General features: G+C 44.5%; 2 protein-coding genes across 4 annotated transcripts in view; one reads left to right on the forward strand and one right to left on the reverse strand.

The window, feature by feature from the left end:
- Positions 1 to 18,721: 18,721 nt before the first annotated feature.
- Positions 18,722 to 22,414, forward strand: LOC123413618 (protein JASON-like). Of its 2 annotated transcripts, none has more exons than XM_045106555.1 (8): positions 18,722 to 18,983; positions 19,096 to 19,156; positions 19,271 to 19,347; positions 20,612 to 20,704; positions 20,784 to 20,854; positions 20,950 to 21,733; positions 21,825 to 21,907; positions 22,024 to 22,414. In XM_045106555.1, the coding sequence occupies exons 1-8, from the start codon at positions 18,849 to 18,851 to the stop codon at positions 22,067 to 22,069; spliced, it is 1,350 nt and encodes a 449-aa protein (XP_044962490.1). In that variant the 5' UTR covers positions 18,722 to 18,848; the 3' UTR covers positions 22,070 to 22,414. The 2 variants fall into 2 exon arrangements, with proteins under 2 accessions (XP_044962490.1, XP_044962491.1); XM_045106556.1 differs by having other exon boundaries at positions 22,056 to 22,414.
- Positions 22,415 to 22,570: 156 nt separating this feature from the next.
- LOC123413617 (molybdenum cofactor sulfurase) overlaps positions 22,571 to 27,214 on the reverse strand; it is a 6,626-nt gene continuing 1,982 nt past the window's right edge. The window contains exons 6-22 of one of the 2 annotated variants that reach the window (XM_045106553.1): positions 26,623 to 26,749; positions 26,385 to 26,487; positions 26,257 to 26,302; positions 26,034 to 26,072; positions 25,789 to 25,945; positions 25,610 to 25,712; positions 25,313 to 25,429; positions 25,144 to 25,221; positions 24,951 to 25,052; positions 24,761 to 24,854; positions 24,573 to 24,683; positions 24,421 to 24,485; positions 23,906 to 24,054; positions 23,528 to 23,760; positions 23,227 to 23,357; positions 22,935 to 23,045; positions 22,571 to 22,855 (exon numbers count right to left, since the gene is read on the reverse strand). In XM_045106553.1, coding sequence (XP_044962488.1) covers positions 22,739 to 22,855; positions 22,935 to 23,045; positions 23,227 to 23,357; positions 23,528 to 23,760; positions 23,906 to 24,054; positions 24,421 to 24,485; positions 24,573 to 24,683; positions 24,761 to 24,854; positions 24,951 to 25,052; positions 25,144 to 25,221; positions 25,313 to 25,429; positions 25,610 to 25,712; positions 25,789 to 25,945; positions 26,034 to 26,072; positions 26,257 to 26,302; positions 26,385 to 26,487; positions 26,623 to 26,749 — 1,883 coding nt within the window. In that variant the 3' untranslated portion in view covers positions 22,571 to 22,738. The remainder of the gene's footprint in view (positions 22,856 to 22,934; positions 23,046 to 23,226; positions 23,358 to 23,527; positions 23,761 to 23,905; positions 24,055 to 24,420; positions 24,486 to 24,572; positions 24,684 to 24,760; positions 24,855 to 24,950; positions 25,053 to 25,143; positions 25,222 to 25,312; positions 25,430 to 25,609; positions 25,713 to 25,788; positions 25,946 to 26,033; positions 26,073 to 26,256; positions 26,303 to 26,384; positions 26,488 to 26,622; positions 26,750 to 27,214) is intronic. The other variant, XM_045106554.1, reaches the window with a different exon arrangement.

The following is a 27,214-nucleotide window of genomic DNA, read 5'->3' on the forward strand; positions in this document are numbered from 1 at the left end:
CTTCTTTCTACTGCCAGGATGATCGAAATGCAGCCACGGACGTATGAAGGGATCATTTGAGGGGTTCGACTTTAGATGCTCTAAGGAAGGCAAAATCTCTGTAGATGCACTGGAAGCAGTGGCAGTAGTGACTCATACTAGGGGAGACACGGTGGTTGATTCGTTGCCTCATCCAAAAATATATGTCAAGCTTTACAATGGATATAAATTAGAAAAGAAATGCTTAAGTTGTATATTTCGAACAACTCCAATCGGCCGATCCAAATGGACGGTGATTTTGTCTGCTTTTTGTCCGTTTGGATCGGCCGCCCACTCCATGTCCGTCCGCTTTTCTTTTTTGGGTCGGTCGTGCGTCCAACACGGACGATCCATTTATGTCCGCACATTTAGATTAAAAAGGCCTCCATGTCAATGCCCAAGTGTTCATGTCGGCACCATGCCAGCGACCGACATACATTGTCAGCCTACAGAAAACCACCACGAAGTTCATGCTCGCACACTTGTCAAAGGTCGTCACACATGTCAGCACACCAAAAGGGGCAGGAATTCGACCACGCCATGTCGGCCCATGGTCATGCCAGCACACTTGCCGGCATAAGAAATGAGATTGTGATCTCCATCGCAGATCGCAGCTGGTCGAACTAGAGCATTTCGACCCGCATCTTCTCGAACCATAGCCTCTTACTCGGCGACACGGTATTCAGATCAACGTTCATGATCTCCACACTCGTCTTCATGCTTGCGAGGACCACTTCTTTCGTCTTGATCTTGGCATTTGTGGCCCCGATCTCGAGCATCTTGGCTTGCTTCGCCTCCTCCAACTCAAGCATCTTGGCTTGCATGAATGGCGCTCGGTCGTCCTGGCTTTGGGTCTCATCAGGATCGTACGCAGCCGCGGAGTAAACACCAGCCGCCGGTGCACCGCCTTCGAAGATCATGTTCTCAAGAAAACGGTTGGTGTGTCATCGTTGACGGCCGTCGGCATTCCGTCGAACAGATTGCGGGAGCCGGTGAGCATATATATCGGCTGGCAGCTCACCCTGGCGTTTCCTCATGCTTCCGGAGGATGATCTGTCTGCCATCAGCGTGGCATTGAGGTTGATGGTCACCGACGCGGGCTTGGAAGGGGCCACAATGCTCACCTCCGACGAGCATTCCTCGGAGAAGCGGTTGCCTTGCTGGTAGACGTGAAGCTGGGAATCGGATGCGTGGAAGATGCGTGCGGCGAATCTGGCAGCATCATCCGAGGATATGCTGACGAGCCCGTGCTGGCCGTGGTCGCGGCAACGATGGCGACAAGCCCGTGCTGGCCGTGGTCGCGGCAACGATGGCGACAAGCCCGTGCTGGCTAGGGTTTATCCCTAGGTACAACAAGGCCTCCCTCGTTGCCGCCTTCACCCGGGCATTGGTGTCTTCCTGCTGCTCGGCGGCGGCGATGATGGCGACCGCAGCTCCTTTGCCCCTTGCATCCTGTGCGTGCCTCTGGCCTTTTCTCTTGGCCGACTCCACGGCCCGCTCCTCGGGTGTCAAGTCATTCTTCTTCTTCTTGGGCGACGCGGTGGCCTCGGGCCTCTTGCTTCGGCGGCGGCGACGGACGAGGCGACGGAGGTGATGGCCGCGGCGACCTCGAGGTCGTCGTCCATGGCGGTGGGAGCGGGCGCGGGAGAGAGCGGGAGGGTTTGGGAAAAATGGAGGGAAAAAGCGACCGCTTTGCCGCCGACTTGCGGGCCAGGGAGGGGAGTAGGCGTGTGTCGCGCGCGTCCGCTTCATATCTGCGCCGGCGCAAATCAAGCACAAAATTGGACAGGAACTGGGTCGGCACGCTGACAAAAAGCCGACGCGCGTCGTTGGGTTGACGCGTTAGGCCAACTTCTTGCGTGCGCTGATCTAAACGAACGACGACGGACGAAATGGGTCGCCCCATTGGGGTTAGTCTTCCGAAAAATTCTGCCACGCCATGTAAAAAAGTGACACATGCTCGGTCTTAAAAGGATATAGAGTGGAAATTAATGTGGAATCCACTATTGAAAGGATGAAGCTAGTTTATCCTGCACGCAGTACATACGCCCATAAGCCTGTTGAACCGAATGGAAAAGCCCTAAAAAGGCAGGCAGCACCCCAAGCCCAAGGTCGTGGTGCCCCGCCCGCCGGACGGCATGTCGCTCGCATGCCCCCAATCTCCAAAACTAATAACTCCAAAGTTTATACGGCGCCGCGGTGCATCGCAACACACAGTCGACTAGTTAGTCCAACCAACGTGGTACATGTGGATGCTCACGTGTAGTTAGAGCAAAAAAAATTAAACATGCAGTTCCATAGCATACGTATATAAGATTAAAAAAAAATCGCATAGGAAGAGGATGTGTGTCACTTAATTCGGATCAGAGAGAGTGTATATAATCTCTAGTGTTTATCAGCTGCATATAAGTATCCTTCATCTAGTAGAATTTATATAATTAACTTGGCTAGTTTGCTCTGAATAGTATGGACATACTCAGGTACACCATCGTGTACGGCAATTAGTTACCAGCAGCCGTGTGTTTTCAACGGCATGCTGCGACAGTTCCCTCACAGAGCAACAATCGAGAGGTAGCTCCCCAGGAATTTCCCTCTATGTTTCCTTTTTCTCTCTTTCAAACCTGCTGTAAAAGTCAAAGCCCGGTATTAACTCCGATCTAAACGGTCAAAATGAACCAGAACTACACCCAAAGTTACTGTTGAATTTTTTTTGCTTCTGTTTGCACCTTATATATGCTTGATCATGTGAACCTCGACGACATTTCAAGTTTTTCTCGTAACCACAGATTCGGTTCTGTGGTATGGAATGTGAAACAAAAAGATTCTCGTTTTAGAGTCGCTATTCCTCTACAATATGGTATGGGAAGTTCGTTGGAAAAGACCAGCCACCCATATTTGCTTGTGTGAATGGACACTGCATGCCATGGTGTCTGAACTAGTAGGGTCTCGAGTCTGGTTATCTAGGATGAAGCTGACACTAGTGGGGACAGGGCCTATAGTCCCGGCCCGTAAGGGGCTTTAGTCCCGGTTCATCAACCGGGATAAAAGGGGAGGGACTAAAGGTCTAACCTTTAGTCCCGGCCCTATTCCAAGCCGGGACTAAAGGTGCTCCACGTGGACGCCTCATAGCGCCCCAGGGGCAGGCCCTTTAGTCCCGGTTCGTTACACGGACCGGGACTAAAGAGTTTCAGATTTTGTTTATTTTTGAGTTTTTTTTGAATGAAATTATTTTTGTGTTATAGGGTTTTAGGGTTTAGGTGTTCGGGAGATTAACGTGATGCCTCGTTTGGTGTTCGGGAATTAGTTTTCATATAATTTAAATAGAAATAATTATGCATATATATATATATAAGATTAACTTATCTTACAAGCGAGCATATATATACAATTATATGGAGATCTGAATTATCGGGACTAGAGCCCGTCTATTCAATTACATGGACGAACATCAGTAATGGCCCCTAGCTACACTAAATTCTCCTTTGTCATCTATAGCTTCCGTCCTCACAAAGGTCGCAAGCTCCTTTGCAACAGCAATCGCGCGTTGCTCTGGTAGGACCTTCGTCCTCATGTCCGTGTACTATATAAGAAGAGGACATGAATATGTATATCAATCATGATAACAAAGAATGACGGGTAAAAATAGAGGTGTGAATGTTCATTGCTTACGTCGAATCTGTGATCCTTGTGCTCAGAGGTAAACGTGCGAATGGTCTCGCAAACATAGTATCCGCATAAATGCGTTCCCTGTGGCTGCTGGTCGCACTTTACGAGAATAGAATATATATAATCAAAATAATAATCTAGCATCATAAATGTATTGAAAATAGAAGTATATCATACTACTACTTACCTGAGCCGCTCTAAAGGTCAGCTTCTCAGGCTCGATACCGGGAGTCACGCACTTGAACCGCTTCCAAACCCTGCCCAACAAGGATAATGATTTGCTAAGTTTTTCATTAAATGATATATCAGAAAATCATCGAAAGAGACCGATAGAGCGCAAGAATGATTGAAATTACCCTTGGAGCATGTCCTGCAGGCTTTGGAACTGTTCCAAGGGTCTCGATAATGGATCGAAGGCATCAACTCTTCCTTTATCAATTTGAATGTCCAACAGAATCCAATGGAAGCTGCATATATATATATATATATATATATATATATATATATATATATATATATATATGTGTGTGTGTGTGTGTGTGTGTGTGTGTGTGTGTGTGTGTGTGTGTGTGTGTGTGTGTGTGTGTGTGTGCGTGTGTGTATGTGTCAGTAACTTATCAATTACACTTATAAGTGAATGAACACAACAGAGTAAAGACCCTCACCTGAAGTTGTATGGAAACAGTATGTGGTCACAGAAATTCTGATCTGTTAGAAACCTTAGAAGGTTTTCCTCCGTCTCCTTGGGTTTATCAGTTAGCGTCGCTATATGTATTTTATCTGGGTCAATAAACCCAATATTTAGGATGTTCTTTCTTTTACAATCCAGAATCTTCATTCTGCATAATAGAGTACAAGTTATATATAGACAATAAATTGAAATAACTAAACAAGTTATATGTAGACAACGAATTGAAAAACTTACAGACAATAGCAACTCATAAGCGATTTGTCGAGGGCGTCGCCATTATACATCTGGAAGAGTTCATCAAAGTCGATATGGATTTCTTCGGGGGCGGCCGTAGTACTCCCGTGGGACACTCACCACGATCATCGTTCTCCCATTCTTTGATTCACTTAAGTACCATGTATGCAAGTAACGCATATTTGTTGGTAGGTCATCTTTGCTGACCAAAGGCGCTCCCATGACAAACTGTGGCTTAGGGGCTACCGCAGCCTTGGGTAACCTGTCGTCTTGGGAAGCCAGAATGTCTTCAATCGAGATACCCCATTCAGCCGCCCACTTCTTTGCTAATTCGAAATCTTGCCCCTGCACCGGAGGGGGGACATTCTCGGTTAACACCTTAAGGGGTGGGATCGACTGTTTGGCCTGTTGTCCAAGCTGAGGAACGTCTGATTTTGTCTTGCTTGTAGTTGAACTTGATTTGCTCCCACTTGCACTTGCACGTGATCTGCTCTTTTTCACTTCCTTCTGCAATGTGCGTGTATAGTCATCAGGCTTATGGTGTAAGTCATACTGTGATGGAAGGTTCGTGAAGTATTTTGCAAATGGTATTTGCTTCTCGGTGTATTCCGGGCGGGGCTCGGGTTCCTTCTTTTTCATCTGCGCATCATGATGTTCCTTTGCTATCCTGGCGTTTTCCTCGGGGGTACGATCATAAGGTCTGATAGGAAGATTAGCATGAGGTACCTTTGGGAGGGGCGACCGTCTGCGCTTTGGGGGAGCGTTCTTGGTGGCACGCTTCCGCTTAGTATCCGGAGCGGGCGGCGGCGGAGACGGACGACCCAAGTCCGGCGGCGGTGATCGAGATGGACTCGTGTTGTGCTGGCCGACGTCATGTGGAGGGCTTGGAGGTAATGGAGGTGTAGGTGACCTGCGACGACTCGGAAGCGGTGTTGTCCTTGGGGCCGAGCCTGGAAGCTTGATGTAGTTCTTGTCCCATAGGATGACTCTACCCAGTACTTCTCCGTGTGTCCTCTCATCTTTGGGTCCAGCTATGTCGAGCTCCATATCATGAAACCCCGCCATGATTTCATCCACCCCGACTTTAGCAAAGCCAGTTGGAATCTCACGACCATGCCAGCGTGCATCAGGGCCAGAAGGTAAAGCTTGTCCGACGGCCACCTTCATGGATATGTTCTTGAATTTCTAATGGAGTTCACATGATGTTGACTCCTTGATTCCATCCACGGGGTAGCCGGGACCGCCCTCTATCATTCTTTGTTCATCGTCGGGCGAGGCCTCAGATTCAGCCATGCTGCTTTTCCGCTTAGATGGGGCGCCGCTAATATCAAGTGCAGGATCTTCCTGGCGCGCTACTCCTCTAAGCTCATCAATCTGCTTCTGTTGCTCGTTAATCCTGGCAAGCAACTGGTTGAACTTGTCATTCTCCTCATCCTGCTGCCGCTTCTTTGCTCTCTCTCGGCTTCTGTAAGTGTCTTGGTCTCTGGCAAACCCAAGCCACCACGGGTAAGAAGGACCGAAGCCTCGCGTTCATCCTCCATGTTCGTCATTGCCGAGGACCAGTGTGAGCAAATCTTTCTCTCTATCTGCAGTGAACTTTCTTTTTCCCTCCTTAATTTCTTTCACTATCCTTTTCCAATTCTCCCTGGGTATCCTAAGACCGTCACTGCAGATGAGGTCCCCTGTTTCTTCGTCGTACGAACCACCATGCGCAAGGAACCAATTTCTTGCTCTCAATTCCCACTCATCACGGAGTGGTTCAGGTACGATGCCTTTATCTAGCAGATCTTGCTCTTTCTTATCCCACTTTGGGATGGCAGTCTCATAGCCCCCTGGCCCCAGCTTGTGGTGATATTTCTTCTTGTCGGCATTTATCTTGTTCTTTTCTGATAATGCTTGGGCATCTTCTGACTCCTTGTACTCTTGAAATGCCTTCTAGTGATTCGCCTGCTTGGCTAGATACCCCTCGAATACTGGCACTTTCTTTGTCTTTAGATAGTTTTTCCATAGCTTCTTCTTCCAGCTACGGAACAGTTCGACCATCTTCTTTAGAGTCCACTGCTTGACTTTGGCCCTCAGTTTGTCTGCGGCGTCTTCATTCTCACATTCTGGCAGGTTGAAATGTGACATGAGATCATTCCAAAGATTATCTTTGTACCTTTCGGCGACATAGTCACTATCGGTTGTCCCTTTGCGCTTGTTCCACTCCCGAACGCTGATCGGGACGTGATCCCTAACGAGAACTCCGCATTGCTTCTTGAATGTGTCAGCAGTATTCTTAGTAAGCTTGGGTTCGCCCGTAGGCAATATCACCTCAAAGGTGTAATGCGTCCTTGCATCCAACTTTCTAGTCGGGCCTCGTTTCGTAGCTTTGCTCGATGTGGAGGCCTAAGAGGGAGAAACAGTCATCAAATGAATGTATATGTATACAATATATAGCTATCTCCAATATTTTTCACATATTACAAGTGATTGTCGAACTTCATATGTATACCTCGCCGGACTTTATTATTTCTTCACCGTCTTCTCCATCAGTGGAGCTATCACCTTCTCCGTCATTGGACCTATTTCCTGCCCCATCGGCTTCATCTTCGTGTCGGTCAACCTCCATTCCATATCCGGAGGGGTTTAGATATGACGACGGAGATTCAGCTGGTTCAACGTCGGGGCCGTCTTTGATTATATCTTCGAGAAGTTCTTCCTCTTCGAGGTTCCTTATATGTGGATCCATAATTCTGCAAAAGACGGACATTTGATTAACTAATAAACTAACAAACTATATAAGAGGGGTTGGAAACTTCGAAGTGTCGTTTTATATAGGAGGACCTTTAGTCCCGGGTCTTGGCTAGAACCAAATCGTAAAATAAAGTAGTATTCAAATTAGCATGCATTCAATTATAAGCAAATATATCATCTCTTTTGTCCGTACATCGTCGAATATTATCACTAATACTCCTCGAATACTATGATACATATAGCATCACTGATACATCTAGAACCGTAGCGCCCGACGGGTATCGGCGCGGGCGGTGGACACCCAAAGAGAAGGAACCATCACAGGATCATAGCTCCAGTGAGATCCCCGAAGAACCTGCCAGGTATGCTCGAACCTGCCCTCCAACGCAACCATGTAGCGACGGACGTGCTCATCCTCCTCGCTGACACGGTGACGTACCACCTCCGCGGTGTCCGGAAGCCTCGGCACCCTCACTGGCCCACGCGACCGCCACCAAACAAGGATCGGGGCAACGATGGGCCGGCTCCTCACCAACCTACGCCCCCTGGAAGGTAGCACCTCCCAATACCAGCCGGGCGGAGCCCAGTCCCGGACAGGGCCCCTCTGATCAAGCAGGTGTCCTCCGCCAAGTCGACGACGAGGATGTGGGATAGGCATCGTAAAATGAACTTAAAAAATAAACTAGTTCTATTAATTTTCTTGCTAAAAATAAACTATTAACACTTAAGCATATACAATAGCAAAATTAAACTATTAACACTTAAGCATATACAATAGCAAAATTAAGCAAGTAATCTAAGAAACACTATTAACACTTAAGCATATACACTATACAATAGCAAAATTAAATGACAAAAAAAATATTTCTTCTTCTTGTAACCCTAAACTATTTTTCCTCTTCTTCTATTTCTCCTCTTCTTCTACTTCTTCTTCTACTTCTTCTTCTACATCTACTTCTCCTCTTCTTCTGCTACTTTTCCTCTTCTCTTCTTCTACTTCTTCTCTCCTCCTCTTCTAATTTTTTCTCTTCTTCTACTTCTCCTCTTCTTCTATTTTTCCTCTTCTTCTCCTCTCCTCCTCTTCTTATTCTCCTTTTTCTTCTTTTCTTCTCCTCCTCTTCTTATTTTCCTTTTTCCTAATCTTATTTTCTTATTTTTGTTCATATTTCTTCTTCTTGTAACCCTAACCTAATTCTAAATATTACTAACCCTAATAATCTAGCACAAACCTAATAACAATAGGAATTAAATGACAAAAAAAAATATTTTTCTTTTTCTTCCTTTCTTCTCCTTTTTCTTCCTTTCTTCTCCTTTTTCTTCCTTTCTTCTCATTTTTCTTCTTTTCTTCTCCTTTTTCTTCTTTTCTTCTCCTTCCCTTTTTCTTCCTTTCTTCTCCTTTTTCTTCCTTTCTTCTCCTTTTTCTTCTTTTCTTCTCCTTTTTCTTCTTTTCTTCTACTGGCCGGAGTGTTGGGGAGGGGGCGGGGGGCTTACCGGCCGGAGGAGGGGGCGGGGGGCTTACCGGCCGGAGGTGTCGACGGCACGCGGCGAGGAGGACGGCGGCGGCGAGGAGGACGACGGCGACGGCGAGGAGGACGGCAGGCGGCGGCGAGGAGGACGGCGGGCAGCCTGACGGCGTCGTCGAGGTCGTCGGTGTGCCGCGCCGGGCAAGAGAACGAGAGGAAGAAGAAGAGAAATGGACGATTTGGGTTGGAATTTTTCAAAGTCCCGCTTATATATGTGGATCTTTAGCCCTGGTACGTGGCTCCAACCGGGACTAAAGACACCCTTTAGTCCCGGGTGGAGCCACGACCCGGGACTAAAGGCCTCTTTTCGGGCAGACCAGAAGGCGGGAAGCAGGGGCCTTTAGTCTCGGGTGGAGCCATGCACCGGGACTAAAGCCCCTCCTCGGCAGGCGCCAGGCGAGGGGCTTTAGTCCCGGGGCGTGGCTCCACCCGGGACTAAAGCCCCTCCTCGGCTGCACGATAAGTTTAGTCCCACCTCGCCCAGCGGGGGGGGGGGACAAACACTTGTTTATAAGCCCCGTCGCAGCTTCTCCATCGAGCTCCTCTCTAAAGCAGGCTTACGGGCCTAAACTCACTGAAAATTGAAACTATATTCGAAATTATGGAGAAAATTCAACCTGAATTCAAAGTGAGTTCACTTTGAATTTAGGTTGAATTTTCTCTATAAATTCTCATATAGTTTCAAATTTATTTCTATTTTCAAAATTAATTATTTTGACTATCCAAACTATTATCTATTTTGTTATTTTCAATTAAAAACTATGTTTATGAAAAATTATTTTTGCATATTTGAGAATTTGACAAAACTATGATAATGAAAAGTGTTTGAAATTGAATAAATAATTCAAAACTATTTTCTATTTTCAAAAGTAATTATTTTGACTATCCAAACTATTATATATTTTGTTATTTTCAATTAAAAACTATGTTTATTAAAATTCTTTTTGCATATTTGAGAATTTGACAAAACTATGATAATGAAAAGTGTTTGAAATTGAATAAATAATTCAAAACTATTTTCTATTTTCAAAATTAATTATTTTGACTATCCAAACTATTAACTATTTTGTTATTTTCAATTAAAAACTATGTTTATTAAAATTCTTTTTGCATATTTGAGAATTTGACAAAACTATGATAATGAAAAGTGTTTGAAACTGAATAAATAATGCAAAAATATTTTCTATTTTCAAAAGTAATTATTTTGATTATCCAAACTATTAACTATTTTTTAATTTTCATTTAAAAACTATGTTTATTTAAATTCTTTTTGCATATTTGAGAATTTGACAAAACTATGATAATGAAAAGTGTTTGAAATTGAATAAATAATTCAAAACTACTTTCTATTTTAAAAAGTAATTATTTTGACTATCCAAACTATTAACTATTTTGTTATTTTCTATTAAAAACTTTGTTTATTAAAATTCTTTTTGCATATTTGAGAATTTGACAAAACTACAATAACGAAAAGTGTTTGAAATTGAATAAATAATGCAAAACTATTTTCTATTTTCAAAAGTAATTATTTTGACTATCCAAACTATTAACTATTTTGTTATTTTCAATTAAAAACTATGTTTATTAAAATTCTTTTTGCATATTTGAGAATTTGACAAAACTATGATAATGAAAAGTGTTGGCATGCTATCATCATTTCACCCACATAGCATGTGTTAAAAAGTTAAGAGGACTACGACAAAAACTGGATGCACTTCGTGTACAAAACGGACAATCTCTCTCGAAGTAGGAGGGTTTCGAACGAGAACTCATCTCTTACAAAGGGATTTCATTTTTTTGAACTTATTTGAACTCCATACTTTTTGTGTCTTCAAAATGCACAAATTCAAAGGCACATCACAAAATTTCAACAATTTCTGACTTCATTTGGTATTCTTCGTGCATTTACTTTTTTTTTTTGAGCTATTTGACCCTGAAATTGAAAAGCACTACAAATGAACTCTGGAAATGTTGAAAGTTGGCATGCTATCATCATTTCACCCACATAGCATGTGTTAAAAAGTTGAGAGGGCTACGACAAAAACTGGATGCACTTCGTGTACAAAACGGACAATCTCTCTCGAAGTATCAACGTTTCGAACGAGAACTCGTCTCTTACAAAGGGATTTCATTTTTTTGAACTTATTTAAACTCCATACTTTTTGTGTGTTCAAAATGCACCATTCAAAGGCACATCACAAAATTTCAACAATTTCTGACTTCATTTGGTATTCTTCGTGCATTTACTTATTTTTTTTTGAGCTAGTTGACCCTGAAATTGAAAAGCACTACAAATGAACTCTGAAAATGTTGAAAGTTGGCATGCTATCATCATTTCACCCACATAGCATGTGTTAAAAAGTTGAGAGGGCTACGACAAAAACTGGATGCACTTCGTGTACAAAACGGACAATCTCTCTCGAAGTATCAGCGTTTCGAACGAGAACTCATCTCTTACAAAGGGATTTCATTTTTTTGAACGTATTTGAACTCCATACTTTTTGTGTGTTCAAAATGCACAAATTCAAAGGCACATCACAAAATTTCAACAATTTCTGACTTCATTTGGTATTCTTCGTGCATTTACTTATTTTTTGAGCTAGTTGACCCTGAAATTGAAAAGCACTACAAATGTTGAAAGTTGGCATGATATCATCATTTCACCCACATAGCATGTGTTAAAAAGTTGAGAGGGCTACGACAAAAACTGGATGCACTTCGCGTACAAAACGGACAATCTCTCTCGAAGTATCAGCGTTTCGAACGAGAACTCATCTCTTACAAAGGGATTTCATTTTTTTGAACTTATTTGAACTCCATACTTTTTGTGTGTTCAAAATGCACCATTCAAAGGCACATCACAAAATTTCAACAATTTCTGACTTCATTTGGTATTCTTCGTGCATTTACTTTTTTTTGAGCTAGTTGACCCTGAAATTGAAAAGCACTACAAATGAACTCTGAAAAAGTTGAAAGTTGGCATGCCATAATCATTTCACCCACATAGCATGTGTTAAAAATTTGAGAGGGCTACGACAAAAACTGGATGCACTTTGTGTACAAAACGGACAATCTCTCTCGAAGTATCAGCGTCGATGATGGTCGCTACTCCTACTTCCCCTAGTGCATAACCAATATCTAGCACAAGGAGAAGAAGGAGAAACGACCCCCCACAGCAACAGTCGACATTCTTCTTCTCTCATGTATGGTGGACACTCCCTCACCTGATTTTTCGACCGTCGATGATGGTCGCTACTCCTTATTCCCCTAGTGCATAACAAATATCTAGCACAAAGAGAAGAAGGAGAAGCAACCCCCACGTCACGTGGGACTAATGGTCTTTCATTTTTAAATGACTGTTTTAATCAAAAACAGATCTGTTACAAAAGGGATTTCATTTTTTGAACTTATTTGAACTGAAAACTTTTTGTATATATATGTGGTCGAAATGCATGATACCATGAAGTTAGAAAGGGCTAAACCATTCAAAAGTAGCAAATGAAGTTAGAAAGGGCTAAACCATTCAAATTTGGAAACTATAATGGCACAAACAGAAACTAGACATATATAAATTGGTCCAAGCAGTACATGATACTAGTCCAAACAATACATAATAATAGCTACCATAGATATATATATTCGAGGTGACGTTGGCCATAGTTGACGACTCGAATCAGAATGTCCACCTTATTCGAGGTGACGCTGGCCATAGGTGACGACTCGAATCTTGCGGTACAACTCGTATGAAACATATGCATCTTTTGCTGCATACTCAATGTTGATACGATCAAGTGGGGCCTTCTCCCAAAGTTTGTGCTGAGACTTTGGGAAATTGGTCTTCATATTGCCATATGAGCCATCGAAGTCCTGACATGTCGAAGCCTGAATACCGTTTGGAGATCAATGAGGCAACCAGTTGGTATCTCAATACTGAAGTTGTACCTCATCTTCATCTTGTCGTTCGTTATGTCAACGGTAGCAAAAGTGATGCCGCTGCGAAGGAAGTCCATGAGTTCTGGACAATGCTTGTCACTACTGCAACAGAAACAGATTAAAATGGAACAAATGTTACATGCTGCTGCAATAAGAAAACATGTTTCACTACAACTAAAGAGAAAAATATCTTTAGGATTCAAATAGAACATATTGCTATCCTATGCAATTTTCATATCCTACGAATTGATCAAGAAACCGTAAATTAACTATGACATATATATATATATATATTCTCCCACGGTTTTGCAAATATTCAATAAGCTAGACATATTGCATATTGCTATCCAATGGAACCTAGAGAGATCACTATAGCTATCCAATGGAACCTAGAGAGATCACTAGCTATATGCAATTTTCATGACTATGACATATCATATTGCTATCCAATGGAACCTAGAGAGATCACTAGCTATATGCAATTTTCATAACCTTGGATCAAAGAACACCGCATAAAATTGTATCACTACAACTATGATTTCAATGGAACATATTGAACCAATCAGATTTTTCAGATTGTGGAACACTATTCCAATCAGATTGTGTTCCCTTCAACTAATCAAAATTGTTTCACTACAACTATTTGAAGCGAACCAACTATGATTCCAATGGAACATATTAAACACTAGTTGATTCTAATACGATTTTTCAGATTATGGAACACTATTCCAATCAGATTGTGTTCCCCTTCAACTAATCAAAATTGTTTCACTACAACTATTTGAAGGGAACCAACTATGATTGAAACAAATAAACTTACAATGTCATTACCTTGGATCAAAGAAAGCCTCAAAACTTACCTCGCCCATTGGAAGATCAAGACATGGTGTTTGAAACATAGTTGGATGACGGCAACACCGCGTTGATCGGCCGTGTACTCCACATCAAGCCCCAAGAACTTCTCATGATCCACTGCGGCGTCAAGCCATCGTTCCTTCAACTGTCTAAGAAAATGCGGCACCTCCCTGCTCTCGTTCGTGTACACGACATCGAGCTTGGTCTTGCCATGTGCGAGCACCTCTTCAAAGCGAGTTGGCATGGTGGAAGAAGAGAAGGGAAGAACATAGGGGAAGAACAGAGAAGGGAAGAAGCGAGAGAGGAAGAAGAACAGAGAAAGGGCGGCGCGACAGAGACTCTGCTTCGGTTGTGGTTTTGTGAAGCGGGATGCAAACCGTTTGGGCCTTTAGTCCCGGGTTGAGCCACTAACCGGGACTAAAGAGGGATACCAACGGTTGCCACCACTACGGCAGGCCACGTGTTAGGCCTTTAGTCCCGGTTTGGGACATGAACCAGGACTAAAGAGGGATACCAACGGTTGCCACCACTACGGCAGGCCACGTGTCAGACATTTAGTCCCGGTTTGGGACACAAGCCGGGACTAAAGGTGGCGCACATGCGGGCTGCCCACCGCGTAGCCCTTTAGTCCCGGTTTGGGACACGAACCGGGACTAAAGGCTCCTTACGGGCCGGGACTAAAGCCTCGAGGGAGGCATTGAGAATTGGGGCGACGTGGCCGGGCCTTTAGTCCCTGCCCAGAGGCAGGCCGGGACTAAAGGGTCCCGGCCAAAGGCCCGTTTTCCACTAGTGTGAATTAGACATATCTTTCTTGGAAGCGTCGTTGTGGAGGTGTGTTGTTCCCCTTCATCGGGCGCTGCCCGCACCGCCACCTGCGCCCCCCGGGTCCTGATCTGTGGGCCTCTCTCCTGCGGATTCTTGGCGGTGCCGGCGTGGTTGCCGGGGCCCTTCCTATGGGTGAAGCCGGTGGAGGAGAATCGGATTGGGGGAAACCCCTTGGTTGGCCCAGGCCGGCCGCGCCGACAACGACGCTCAAGGGCGCCGTTATTCTTTTTGGAGACGTCGGTATACATCTGCTCCTCTGCTCCCCTTCCTTGCCTCTCGGGTGAAAACCCTAACTCCGGTGGGCGGCGGCGGCGTCCTTGACGTTGTGACCTTCCTGAAGGCGTCGCCTTGAGGGCTGAGTGGTGGTGGGCACTGTGTGGGTCTTGAACGGTTGCTGGTGGTGGGCACTGCTTCGGGGGAAACCCTAGGATCTGGTCTTCCAGATCGGACAATGGCGGTACTGCGGTGCCGTTTCTCTCTTGGGAGCATCGTTTGTGGAGCAGCGCTGGCAGACTGAGGCAGGAGGTGGAGCGGCTTCGTCTTGCACGGAATTTTGGTGGAGCTGTCAAGTCATGCCTGGCCGACAGGTGCTACGCTGAGTCATGACTGGTTGGCAGGTGCTACGCACGACAGATCTCCCGGAGTCTTCGCATATGGACGGATGAGCGCAGGGCGGTGGCGCCGTGGTGGCGTCGACGGATGATTGGACTAGCAAGGATGATGCGGATCTCTTTCCTGAAGATGGGTCAGTGGTTCGAGGATGATGTCGGCTGATAAAACGTGTGCGTAAGGTGTGCGTTTTAGGTGTGCTGCACCGGCTGTTGTTCCCGATATGTTATGTGGATGGATTGAAAACAACACCGGTCTTAGATATGTGGAATGAGAGCACTCCACATTATCGAGTTTGTAGGTGTGAGTGGTGTCTTTAGGTGGATTGATGTATACTCTTGTTAGACCTTTGTGAAATAATTAATAAGATGGCTGCATGCATTGATTGATGCAGAGGCCGGGGGTTTAACCTCCTTCTCTAAAAAAAATATCCAGTCACGGCGCTTGCTTGATGACCTCGATGATGGTTTTGCAACCACATTAAAGGTGAAAGCGGGCAAGGGGTGGGGAGGGGGCTACATACCCTCCCCCCCTCTCTCGAAGTTCATATTTTTTGAAGAATATTCAACACTTGAACTCTTGTTTGCTAATCAGTTTCTTATACCCTTCACCCCCCCCTCCCCCCCACCCAATAAAGTTAGTTTATCTTTACCTAATAATACTAAAGAGGCTATTGGTGCTGTGGGAAAACCCGCCGTGTCAGTTTTGCAAAAAAAAACCTCGTGTTTTATGATAATTAACCCACAGTCCTGTTTTTACTGAGATAACGTCTCGTTTTTTACAGGAAAACCCTCTATCCAATCCATATCCAGACCGTGTTTATCCCCTTCCTCTGCGGAGACGGCTACGGTTCGGTGGCGCGGAAGGATGGAGGACGCGAGCTGGCCTGGATAACGGCGGCCGGGGGACGGCAGATGCATTAGATGGGTGACGGCCCTTGAATCAAAATCGACGAAAAGCAACCCAAATCCGCAGAACAAGAATGCAGAGGAAGAGAGGGACATCGGCCAGGGGAGCACAACCTACACGACAGACACCGCTGCCACCAGCACTTCGCTCGATGGACCCAAAGACTGGAGAGGAGACGGGGGAGGGGGTTCACACTGGCCACCTCCACCCCACAATGGCCACAGCGTCATCCTGGCCCAGGCCAGACACGACACCGCGGTCATTGCCATTGGTACTTCGCTCGACGGACACACGATTGGAGAGGAGGGGGCTGCACACCGACCGCTCGCGCCCCTCGCCGGCCCCGGCGTCCTCCTAGCCCAGGACGGACACGACAAGGTGACGGGGCGCTGCCACCCCGCCCAAGCAGCCGAGGAAGAGCCGCTGGCGAGAGCTCAATGCAGCCTCGGGGCCACCTCACGCCGAAGGTATCGCGCCGAATAGGAAGCTGGCGTCGGTGATGGAGCTGCGATGGCGGCCTCGAGCGGGAGAAGAGATGAAGCCAACTAAATCTGAAGAAACAAAAGAAGAAAAATGAAACGGTGGTGGAGTGACGGCGGCGGCCTTGAGCAGGTCGGCCCGCCATGGCCGGGGTACGGGGGTAGCGACAAGGCCCTCGAGCAGGATGGGGAACTCAGGGGCGGAGCGCTGCTCTCTTCTCTAGCAGAAGGAGGAAGATGGAGGCGGAGGAATGGCAATGTTGTGGATAAGTAGCTCGTCTCGGTGGGGATTTACCCCATCCCAGAAGCCACGGCCCAAAACCGGCTCTTCTAATAACCATCCGGTCCCTTAGTGCTTATTGCTATTTCTTTTTTTAATCAATCGTTCTTGCTAGATGTACATCCATCGAAAGATGTTGGATGTACCAACTGCAATTTTTTTTATGTGCTCATCCGCTGAATTATGTTTGTTTTTCTTTAAAAAGATCGTTGGATTGTGTGCGAGTGTTCGACTGAAACTCTAACATCCCGACTTAAACGTTTATTTTTTATCCGTTTGGATCAGCCGAACAAACGCTGATGTCCGTTTTTCACTTGGATCGATGCATGCATCCACGTAGGCCTCGACACAAATTTTTAAATACGGAGTAAAACCATAGAATTATAAAAGCCTAAATAACGATAATTAAACATTAAAACACAGGTCAAACGTTAGCCTATGTTTAAATCCGCTCAGCGTGGACACACTCCTCCGCTAGATGGCATGACTTCCAATGCAGGAGATAGGCCGTCTCTTGCTCCGCGGGAGGTGACGACGGCGTCAGCGAAGAGCTTGCACCTGGGTGAGCTTACCCTTTCCCTTGCTGAAAAACCCTGTGGCGGAGGGTGGATGGAGCTGGCTAGGGCTACAGTTTGGTATTGTCGGCAAGGGCGCAAGTGTGTCTAGATGAGGACGGGGAGAAGTGGATGAGGCCGACCCCATCGCACGCTTTCACTAAAAAGAACAACGACCATCAGCTTTCCTTTTTCTTTTGTCTCAATCATCTTCTTCTCCTTGGCATTCGGCACGGGGACCCGAATTAGGTGGTCGCGTTTGATAGGACCGTGGACAATAAATGATCAATACATGGTTTTTTTAAGTGATTAATGCATACTTTTTTATATCCCGTTGCAACGCACGGGCCTTTTTGCTAGTAGTACTAAACGAGGCAACTTAGCCTCGTCAATATCAAAAATTGCTCCTTTCGTGATCATGTTTGTAAGATAAGATGGTCAGTCGAGGGTACTATTTGTTTGTGGACTAAGTGTTCATGGTGTGGGTTATCACTAATTATTAGACAACTCTCTTCCGCTTATTTAATATAGAGGGAGGTCTTTGGACCACGGTCCAAAAAATATAGCCCCTCTCACTATGAAAACAATATCGGCTCACATGATTAGCTTTGAGGGGAGGCCAGACTTTACCTCAGCGATTGGATCTGTCGACGACAAACCAAAACATCTATATACATTTGTGTGGTCCGCTTTGACGTGTTGTAAAAAATCTTTGATGAACTAGTCGATGCATCAAATCGTATACTACGCGTTAGAGCAACTAGTCGATCGGCGCATAAAACTCAAATACCGGCATGACGCACGAAGAGAAACCGGTCATATGCATGAAACATGTGATCTACACCATTTACCCCATTTACCCCGCTTCCGGGTGAAAACCCGGGAAGGCGGGAAGAAGGCAGGAAGAAGGCGAGTTAATTGACAAGTAACTTGAACGGATCCCCACGCAACTTCCTTCCCCCTTATGGCCTTATTGGTGCCAATGTCAATGAGGCGGCGCCAAAGCCCTATCTCGCAGCCACATCTTCTTCAAGGAGCTCGTCGCCGGAATCCGCAGGAAAATCCCCGCGGCCGGCGAACAGTCGGCGTCGGAGGAACCCATTTTCTTCGTGCCTACAGTGTCCCTCGCTCATTCCCGACGCCGACTTCTGTCCCACCCGAATCCACCACCGCGGTCAGCTCAAATCACGTTCGCATCGCGCCACCCCTCGCGAGACCCGTTCGTTCGTCGCCCGAGCGTGGCCCAGGCTGATTAATGCCACGGCACGACGGCCCAGTGACGGAGGAGGCGGTCCGGGCCGCGATGGACACGAAGCAGCAGCCCTGCTGACTGACCGGGCCGAGACTCGAAGAGCCTGGCCCGTCGCCCCGGGCTCATTCGAGTTTATCTCATCTCACTCACTACGGCTACCTCTTTCCGGTCCCCCGTGTCTCCCATTTCGAACGGCCGCCTCCTCCGTCCGTCCGTCCCCATCCCGTCCCCGATCCCGCGGCGAGTCGGCGGTAGCGGAACCCTAGCCGCCGGCGGGGGGCGCGATGTGCGGGTGCGCGGAGGCGCTGGTGAGGGCGGTGGTGGCCTTCTTCGACGCCGTCCTCGTCGACTGCTTCCTCTCCTGGTTCCGCCTCCGCCGCCCCGGCCCCGGTCCCGACAGCCCCGCCTCCGCCAACCGGGTAAGCCAAACCCTACCTCCCCCACCCTCCTGCGGCCCCTCGATTCTTCCGTGCTCCTGGCCCAGGCGGCGACGATTTATTTATTTTTTCCGGCGCGTTCGCGTCTGCGCAGGATCCGCCCGTGCACAAGGACCGGGGAGGGGACGCGCTCCGGGCCTCGGACGAGGAGAAAGGTAGGTGCCCGGTCAGATTCGTGATTTCGCGGTATGGTTTGGTTTGGTTTGGTCCGGTGTGCTGTGGTTGACCTCTGCGCCGTTCGTTTCGATGCGTGCGTGGTGTTGTTTCAGGTTTTGCGGAGAGCACCGGGTCCAACGAGCAGCTGCTTGCAGACGGAGATGACACTGATGAGGAGCTTAGGCGAGAGGTATGTGCGATGACACTGATGAATATGCTGTTTCTGCAATGCGCGTGATGTGTGTGTGTGTGTGGATGGTTTAGATGTAGATCGAGATTAAAGTTTACACGGTGCCTGCTGACAGGTAGGTGAATCCATGTCCCATTTTTGGGTCACCGATGCGGGGTGGGTGGGTGCGCGCTTGCTTACTGTGACTTCAGATTGTAGTTCCGGGCTCATCTTGTGACTACATATGTGTTACTGTATTTCCCCACAGCGCACAATGTATGTGGACAGTTTAGATGGAGAGATACTATTAAGTTTACGCAGTAGCTAATAACTGAATGAACCCATGTCCCTTTTCTGTGTCACACATGTGGGGAATGTCTGTGTAAGACCTTTTTGACGGTCCCATTGTAGTTCGACGGATCATTTTAAAGGTTCATTTTTTGGTTGCAATGTGTGTTACCTTTAGGTTTCCATCTGCTACAAGGTAGCAGTTTATATTGAATTTGATTGTGCTTGTAGTTCTCTGTTGAGCATTATATGAGTGGTTTATGTTTACCCAACATCACACTGTAACTACTAGTTGTGGCATATAATTTTCGATGACAAGTGCTTTGTTTACTGTATTTCTGCAAATAACTAGTTGTTGGTTTTCTATGCTTATATGTTATGACCAAATGAACTGGAATTTTCATGTAGTGGGTATTATATATGGTCAATCATTCCTTTGATATGTTCTGGTGACTTGCTTGTTTTGGGACGGAGGGAGTAATATTTTACAGATATACTTCACATATGTGCAAATGCACAAACAGCTGTGGGTATATTAGCTACCCCAGCTGCACATTTGCTTTCGTGCAGTCAAAAAAGAACACTGGAGGTTCTATTTTTCACCAGAACATATCAAAGGAATGATTGACCATATATATACCCATTACATGAAAATTCCAGTTCATTTGGTCATAACATATAAGCATAGAAAACCAACAACTAGTTATTTGCAGAAATACAGTAAACAAAGCATTGGAACATATGGTTTTAGTCCAGAATTTTTCATCGCTCCTAGTCCTATCTCATTGGCTCACTGATGCTGATATTATTGATCTGCAGCCACATGTACAGTCTGTTCTGTCATATTATAGTTTTATCCTCTGCATTTGTTTCCTTTTTACGTTCTGGCAGTACCTGACTTAGTTTTCAGATATTGGGAATATGTAAACTATTCCAAGAACTAAGGCGTTTATTCTATCCTCATTTGAATTTTCATGTGGCTCTTAAATCCTCACAGGCAGATTACCTCAAGTTGTATGGCACAATATCGCAAACCCCGGCTGAACTTCGAAATGTGTCATATGAAAGTAATTCTGAATCCGCTAATGAGGTGGGGACATTATCTGTGAGATCATTTTGTTATTAGTTTCATTTCTCTGATGACTGATGACTTCTTTTTGGACATGCAGTCTGATGACATGTCCATCAATGGACTTGCAATGGGAGCAACATCTTTATCTGGATTTAATTCGTCCGAACGGTAATAACTGCCTCAGTTTTCTTATGTGTTTGGACTTTCTTTAATATGGCTGTGATGAGATTATATATAATCGATGTCGTATGCCAACCTTTCAGCTCAAAATGTGAGGAGGATCTGATGACTGAACTTGAAGTTTCACAAGACAAATTACTTGATTCTGTCCCTCGATCAGTTCTCCATGATAAGTCCCCATTCTGGAGAATGCAAAATAGGTTGTCTGACTGCAACGGTTCACCCTTCCCGACACCTTTGGTTCTCAGAGACGAGATGCAAACCCCTGGAACAATTTATACTTCACACACAGGGTCTACTATGTCCAGGAAGCGTGTGCGCACCCGCAAGCAGTTTGTCTATCCTGTCTTGAGACCGATTGAGAACAAGCTTCAGCAAACGGAACTGCCAGAAGATTCTTCACCAATGCTGCCCTCCAGCAGTCCTAAGCATATCAGGAAACTGCAGCAGACCTCTTCAAATTCAGTCGCTAAGGTGGGATTCTTGAAATCTCTGCCATTCAGTTATCCCACTGAGAATTCTTCACACAAAGAGAAGGGATCACCCCCTTCGGAGGAGTCGAAGTGCCAAACCAGAAGCCCGAATCTATTGGACGGTGGAGCTCTGTCAAAATCAATATCAGATGAAAAGCATGCTGCGATGAGTCTGACCCACTGGCTAAAACCTTTATCCACAGTCAGTGAGGATCAAGGTGTTGTCAGCTCATCCGCTTCCGACCAACCGCGCGATGAGAACACGCTTTTCACAGAGAGCCCCGTCTTCACGGCAGCTTCTGGAATGGACGCAGATGTCGAGAACCCTACTCCAAGGTTCCCCAAGGCATGGGATGGCAACGGCATTCCCAATACAACAAATAAATACAAGGAGGTATGACGCAGATTGTTTATGGTTTTGTCTGATGCATACCTTAACTTGTGATTATCACGAGCTAACTGTTCTAAGATGTCTCTCATGTTAGGATCAGAAGGTCAGCTGGCACACAACACCATTCGAGGAGCGGTTGTTGAGGGTTTTGTCTGATGAGCAGCCTAACGCCCCAAGGTTTGCGACTTCTCTTAAATGAACGCATACTTGGCCATTGTTTTTGTTTGTTCAGCCTCTTTTGTCATGCATCAAATTACTTTGCCGCTGACCTATTGAGAACGCATATAACACAGGAAACTTATCAGAGGAGATCTATTTCATGTAGAGGAGGAGACCTGATGGAGGGGAGCTGAATATAAACGGCAAGAGTTCTCAATCCAAATGTTGATATATATCAGTCCTCAACCTTTGAAGCTGCGCGCCTGAATGATATGTCTGTTTTTTTGTCGCTCCACCATATACCTGTCGCCGAACTTTCGCCTTCACCGTGATGCAATGTTACGTACATACAAACGGTAGATGTTATTACTGCTGCTATGAACATCAACCTCTGGTGGAGGCTTAAGATGTAAGAAATGTTACTTAGCTGTCCTACCTGTAATACCCTTTACACTGTACTGTTGAAGCTTGTCACTGCTCATACTGAGCAATCACACTGAGACGTCTCAGTGTCCCTTTTTGTCTTGTCTTGAATAGTTGATACACAAATTCAGTTCTGGAATCATCATGATTCATGAGTTCATGGTTCATCATGTTTCCTTTTTTTTTGTCGGGTGATGTTCCTTGGTTTGTTTACATGTTCAGTGTGTACAACTGGTGGTTACAGATACAACTGTTGCATTGTTCACAGAAACAATCAGTGATGAGCGAAAAATATTGCATAGAGTACACTTAGAACTAAACATGTTTTGTACGTTTAGTTTCTTTTTCCGGTGTTGAAAGGCAGGCTGTCTCTATACAAAAATATTACATATAGACATCACTCCGCGTGCGTAGCTGGACACTTAATCACTCTGTCGAAGCGTGCACTTCTTGCCCTACTTGGAGCCATCTCTCCGCGACGGTCTCTTCTTCTCCATCCAAACCATCTTCGTAATTCAACAGGATACCAAACAGAATCTTTCCCTGGAAACATATGAAGCATAGAATTACATAGCCAGAAACACAAGCACCGGCTCGCTCACTGAACATGTAGGCAACTCACCTTTTCTCGTCGGTAGGAGGCTAGCGTTGCTAGCGGTTCCTTTGACTTGATCACCTGGCCCGCATTCTGGTGCAAGTTGATCATCTGGCAACGGTTGCATCCACCCATGGACTGCAGATGATCCATCCGACAAACTAAATGAGTAGTTAAACAACGTTTGGTGGGCATGTGTAAGTTCAATTGTGTCTAAATAGCTAGCCTTAATCACTCTGAAGTTATAACGAGGAAGTTCAATTGTGTACACAAAAAGCCCTTCTGTCGATGGAGATACTGAAAGGAAAAGAACACTTACAGTAAAATAGGCATCTCCAATGTGAAGCCTCTTCCAGTTGTCTTCTCTGTATGGCGTCGAGCCAGAGATAACGATGTTGGGGCGAAATCTCATTGCATCAACAACAACGTGCTGCGTACCATTTCCATTGCCTGGAAAATGTTTAGATCATGTTATCCCAAGAAAATGGTGTGAAAATTCAACTATACATAATATTTTTGAAGCAGTCAAAACTGCAAGAGCTAGATCATTTCAATGAATAATTATAGCCCTTTTTGGTCCTTCTACAATGAGTAGGGAATAGGGAAGGAAAATTGCGTACTTGAACTAAGCCGACTGTTGAGATCAGAGACACTCTCTTCAGATATTAGTAGCAGTTGTCCCTCATTCACAAAACTAAGTTTGCTTCGAGTATCCCTGCATAAACGACCGTTCTTGCCAGTAGATGTGCAGATACTGTTCTTGGAGCTTGAACATCTCATGAAAGTACAATGACGCCCAATAGCTTCGCTGAACCATGTGTTTACCTTGTCATCATAGCTTTCTACCTTGTACCTGAAGCAAATTCCGAGCATTATTGATCATTCTAAATCTGAAGTTCCCAGTAGAATTTGAGAGTGACAGAAAATCTGGCACCAAATGCAAATGGTGAATGGAAGAAGTGGATCAAATAATTGTAAAAACATTTATCCAATCATACCTTTGTCCATACACATCCATTTCTGCAGTTAAATGAGTCAAATTCTCCAGAAGAGAAATCTGCAATTTATCCTTCCGTTTGGGTGATTCTACGAAGAGCTTCCCAAGTTCCAGGTTAATCAATGTGCGAATAGAGCCCAACTCTGGTACCTGAAGAATATGAAACTCAACTAAGACAAGAAGAACATCCTGACAGACAGATTCGTCAACTAAAAATTTGGATCCAGCAAACATCGAAAACATTGAACAAAATATTAAAACAATGTGAAAAGGCTAAACTATTCAAGTTTGATTTCTTCATGTCTAGGATGCATAATCTGTCTTCACTTTGTGAAAGCATGCTATTTGTTTTACTGGAGGGCTCAAGAAATCTCAATAACGAAATGGAAAAGGTAGTGTGTAGTTAAAAATCGTGCCCTCAATATGCTTTAAGTTTTGGCTCTCATCTTTTGGGAGAGCATTGAAGTATTATCTGTAAGGTTGCACACATACAGAAAGCAGGAATAGTTCAGTTACCTTTTTCTGTGTCAAAATTTCACCACCTGATCCTTGAAGAAGCCATTCTCTGTCATATTTTAAACCTAAGCAAAGAAGACAACATAGTTTATACAATGTCAGTTTATGGCCACCAACATCACTGTAACCAAAGCTATAGAATGCACACATACCACCAGTGGCCAGCGGCCAACTCTGCACACTAAATCCTTGGCAAGATTTCACCGGATAAATAATTATGGACTGTAAGCGAACATCTGGAACAACTTGTTGACTCTGATTGTCTGCAATTAACATTTATATGAACTACACCGGTAAAAGCATACCAAGAGACATACAATTCACATCATAAAGCTATTACCTACTAAGTTAAGAGTGCTCATATTCAACATGTGCCCATTGCTGAATGCTATTGGTTTTGACAGGAAAGAAGACTGCAGGAACTTCAGAAATTCCTAGAAAAGAAAAGTTAATGAGATACTGTCTTCTTTGAGAGGATCTACGTAGCGAAATTTTTAATAAATGCCATGGAAAACTTATCAAAATCATACCTCCGCATCTTGATAAGTGGAAATATACCCAAATGATATTCTGACAGCACCAGTTGGTTTTCCATTTATTACGTCATTATCATCCCAACAAACATGCCCAGCCTGGCAAGCACTCATTTACGTCATTTAGGTATAGAACATTTATAATGATATGACTTTTGCCGTGTTAACTAGATAAGTCTGTATGGTGTACCTCAAAGTTGGAAACTAGATCCGAATGCGACAAGCCAAGGTACTTGGCACATGCCCCAGGATTACAGAAGCAGCCCGTCTGCAAGACAGCAGGGTAAAATCAGCCAAGGAACTAACGAGGGTAAAAGGCCACGGCATATGTAAAATGGAGGCTCAGCTTATACGCTTACACGCAGATGAATTCCTGATAAGGAAGCGAGCTTCTCCACCTCACGGTATCCAAACCAGGTGCCATCTTCTCTTTTCAAATTGAATGTGATCGTTGGGCTCGTCTTCAAATCTGCCACCTAAAGCATATGATATAACAAAAATGAATAGAGCTAACAATTTCAGGTAAGAAGCCTAGAATATCATTTTCATAATGTTTAGCTCTTAAATTGGTGGCAACCATTCTCTACCGATGGAAGAAACAGAAAAATAGCAGCAGTAAGTCTTAAAGAAGGCATTAAATAACTTGGTTTATCTACCTTAGAAGCTTCTTGTCCATAGATTATGCAAACATTTTTCTTATTTTTGTGCTTCATGTCCAGCATTTTCTTTCTCACATAAGTAGCAAGAGATGATGTGTGCCTACAAGAGAAAAGCAGAGTGTTTACAGAGGACATCCAAGACAGAATATTAGGACCAAACTATCTTTAATAGATACCGTGCAATGGCGGAGGTAGTTAGCATCTCAATTATCTTAAAACCATGCTGAAGAGAAGCTATGCTCAAGAACGAGATTGTTCCATCCTCAAGAACTTGTTCGATGCTCTTTCTTTTCTGAACAAAGTCAATGTCAGCAATTGAAGCAGCTACCGTTCCTACAGATGTTACACAAATTCAGAAACTAAATTATTAACAAGACCTAAGATAAATAGAAAATGTAAATTAAGCAGGGCAACACAAAACCTCCACTGAAGTATGTCTTGTTCAGCAAACTGGCAGCCTCTGTCAAAATGGAAAATATGAAAGATGTCACGAAGTTGACACTATTGGGGAGATCGGCAGCAACTAAATAAAGGTTGTTGTACTGATTTAATTGATTAATGTTAGGATATTTAATGTAGTTTATAGCATGCGAAAATCCAACATAGTTTATGCCAAGTTAAAGTGATAAGTGGTTGTTGCATACCGTTTTTCACAATTAGAGCACCAAGACCAGTTGGATAGCCAAATATCTGCAAGTTTACCAAAATATAGCAATTGGTCACATCTCTAGGACCACGGTTTCTAGCCAATAATAGGAGCATAGAGATTTACCTTGTAGAATGAACAGACAACAAAATCAGCAGGATACACATCTAAATTTGGTGGTTCAGTTGCGCATCCTTTTGCAGCATCTATCAGAACCATCCATTGACCCCTGCACTTTCTGTAATTAGTAAGTATGGTCAAGGTAATTTAAGTTCCACTAAAAGAGGGTGATAACCCTTCTAGAGAAACTGATTGTCTTGTCCAATGTACAAAACATGGCTGTTATATTTATCAACCATCTTACTGCTGCTGCTGCTGCGAAGGGAGCCCCACAAGATTTCCTTCCTTGATAAGCTTGACCAAGTTAAGGTTGAATTTCTGTCCGGAGAAATTGCACTCAGAAGGGAATGCAAACAGATTCCGATTGGTCTCTACACCACAGGGAAAAAAGATAAACTTAAATTTAAAAATGATAATAACTACATCAGCACCAACATTCAATTAACTGAGTGAAATTTCAAATTGGCTTCCGCGTTTGCTATATGTAATCATTCGTAGATTTTTCCTTTTTTCTTGTTCCACATAATCACTTTCAGAGTTTGAACAAAGAAATTCTGCAGTATATTTGAGTTATTTGTCTACATTGCATGGTACAACAATTGGGCTTGAAATGTGATTTAAATAAATAAAACACGTGTATTAGAAAACATTCCCAGAATGCGGACAAAAAAATTGCATCTAGCTTGTGGAAGTTTCATAAATTCATAGTTCTCTGAAAAAACAAATCTAATGAAGATAAAGCAAGAAAACCAAATTCTACAAAAATATAAGCTCCAGCCCATAGATTAACTATTATAACTGAACATAAGATCTAGATAGTATGTGATGAATGATAG

Source organism: Hordeum vulgare, chromosome 7H, assembly GCF_904849725.1.
Source record: "Hordeum vulgare subsp. vulgare chromosome 7H, MorexV3_pseudomolecules_assembly, whole genome shotgun sequence".
NCBI classification, from domain to species: domain Eukaryota; kingdom Viridiplantae; phylum Streptophyta; class Magnoliopsida; order Poales; family Poaceae; genus Hordeum; species Hordeum vulgare.

Coding starts and splice junctions, on each gene's coding strand:
- LOC123413618 (XM_045106555.1), top strand. CDS start 18,849: ATGTGCGGGTGCGCGGAGGCGCTGGTGAGGGCGGTGGTGGCCTTCTTC. Junction 19,157..19,270: donor GGCCTCGGACGAGGAGAAAG/GTAGGTGCCCGG, acceptor GTGTTGTTTCAG/GTTTTGCGGAGAGCACCGGG. Junction 21,908..22,023: donor GAGCAGCCTAACGCCCCAAG/GTTTGCGACTTC, acceptor CATATAACACAG/GAAACTTATCAGAGGAGATC.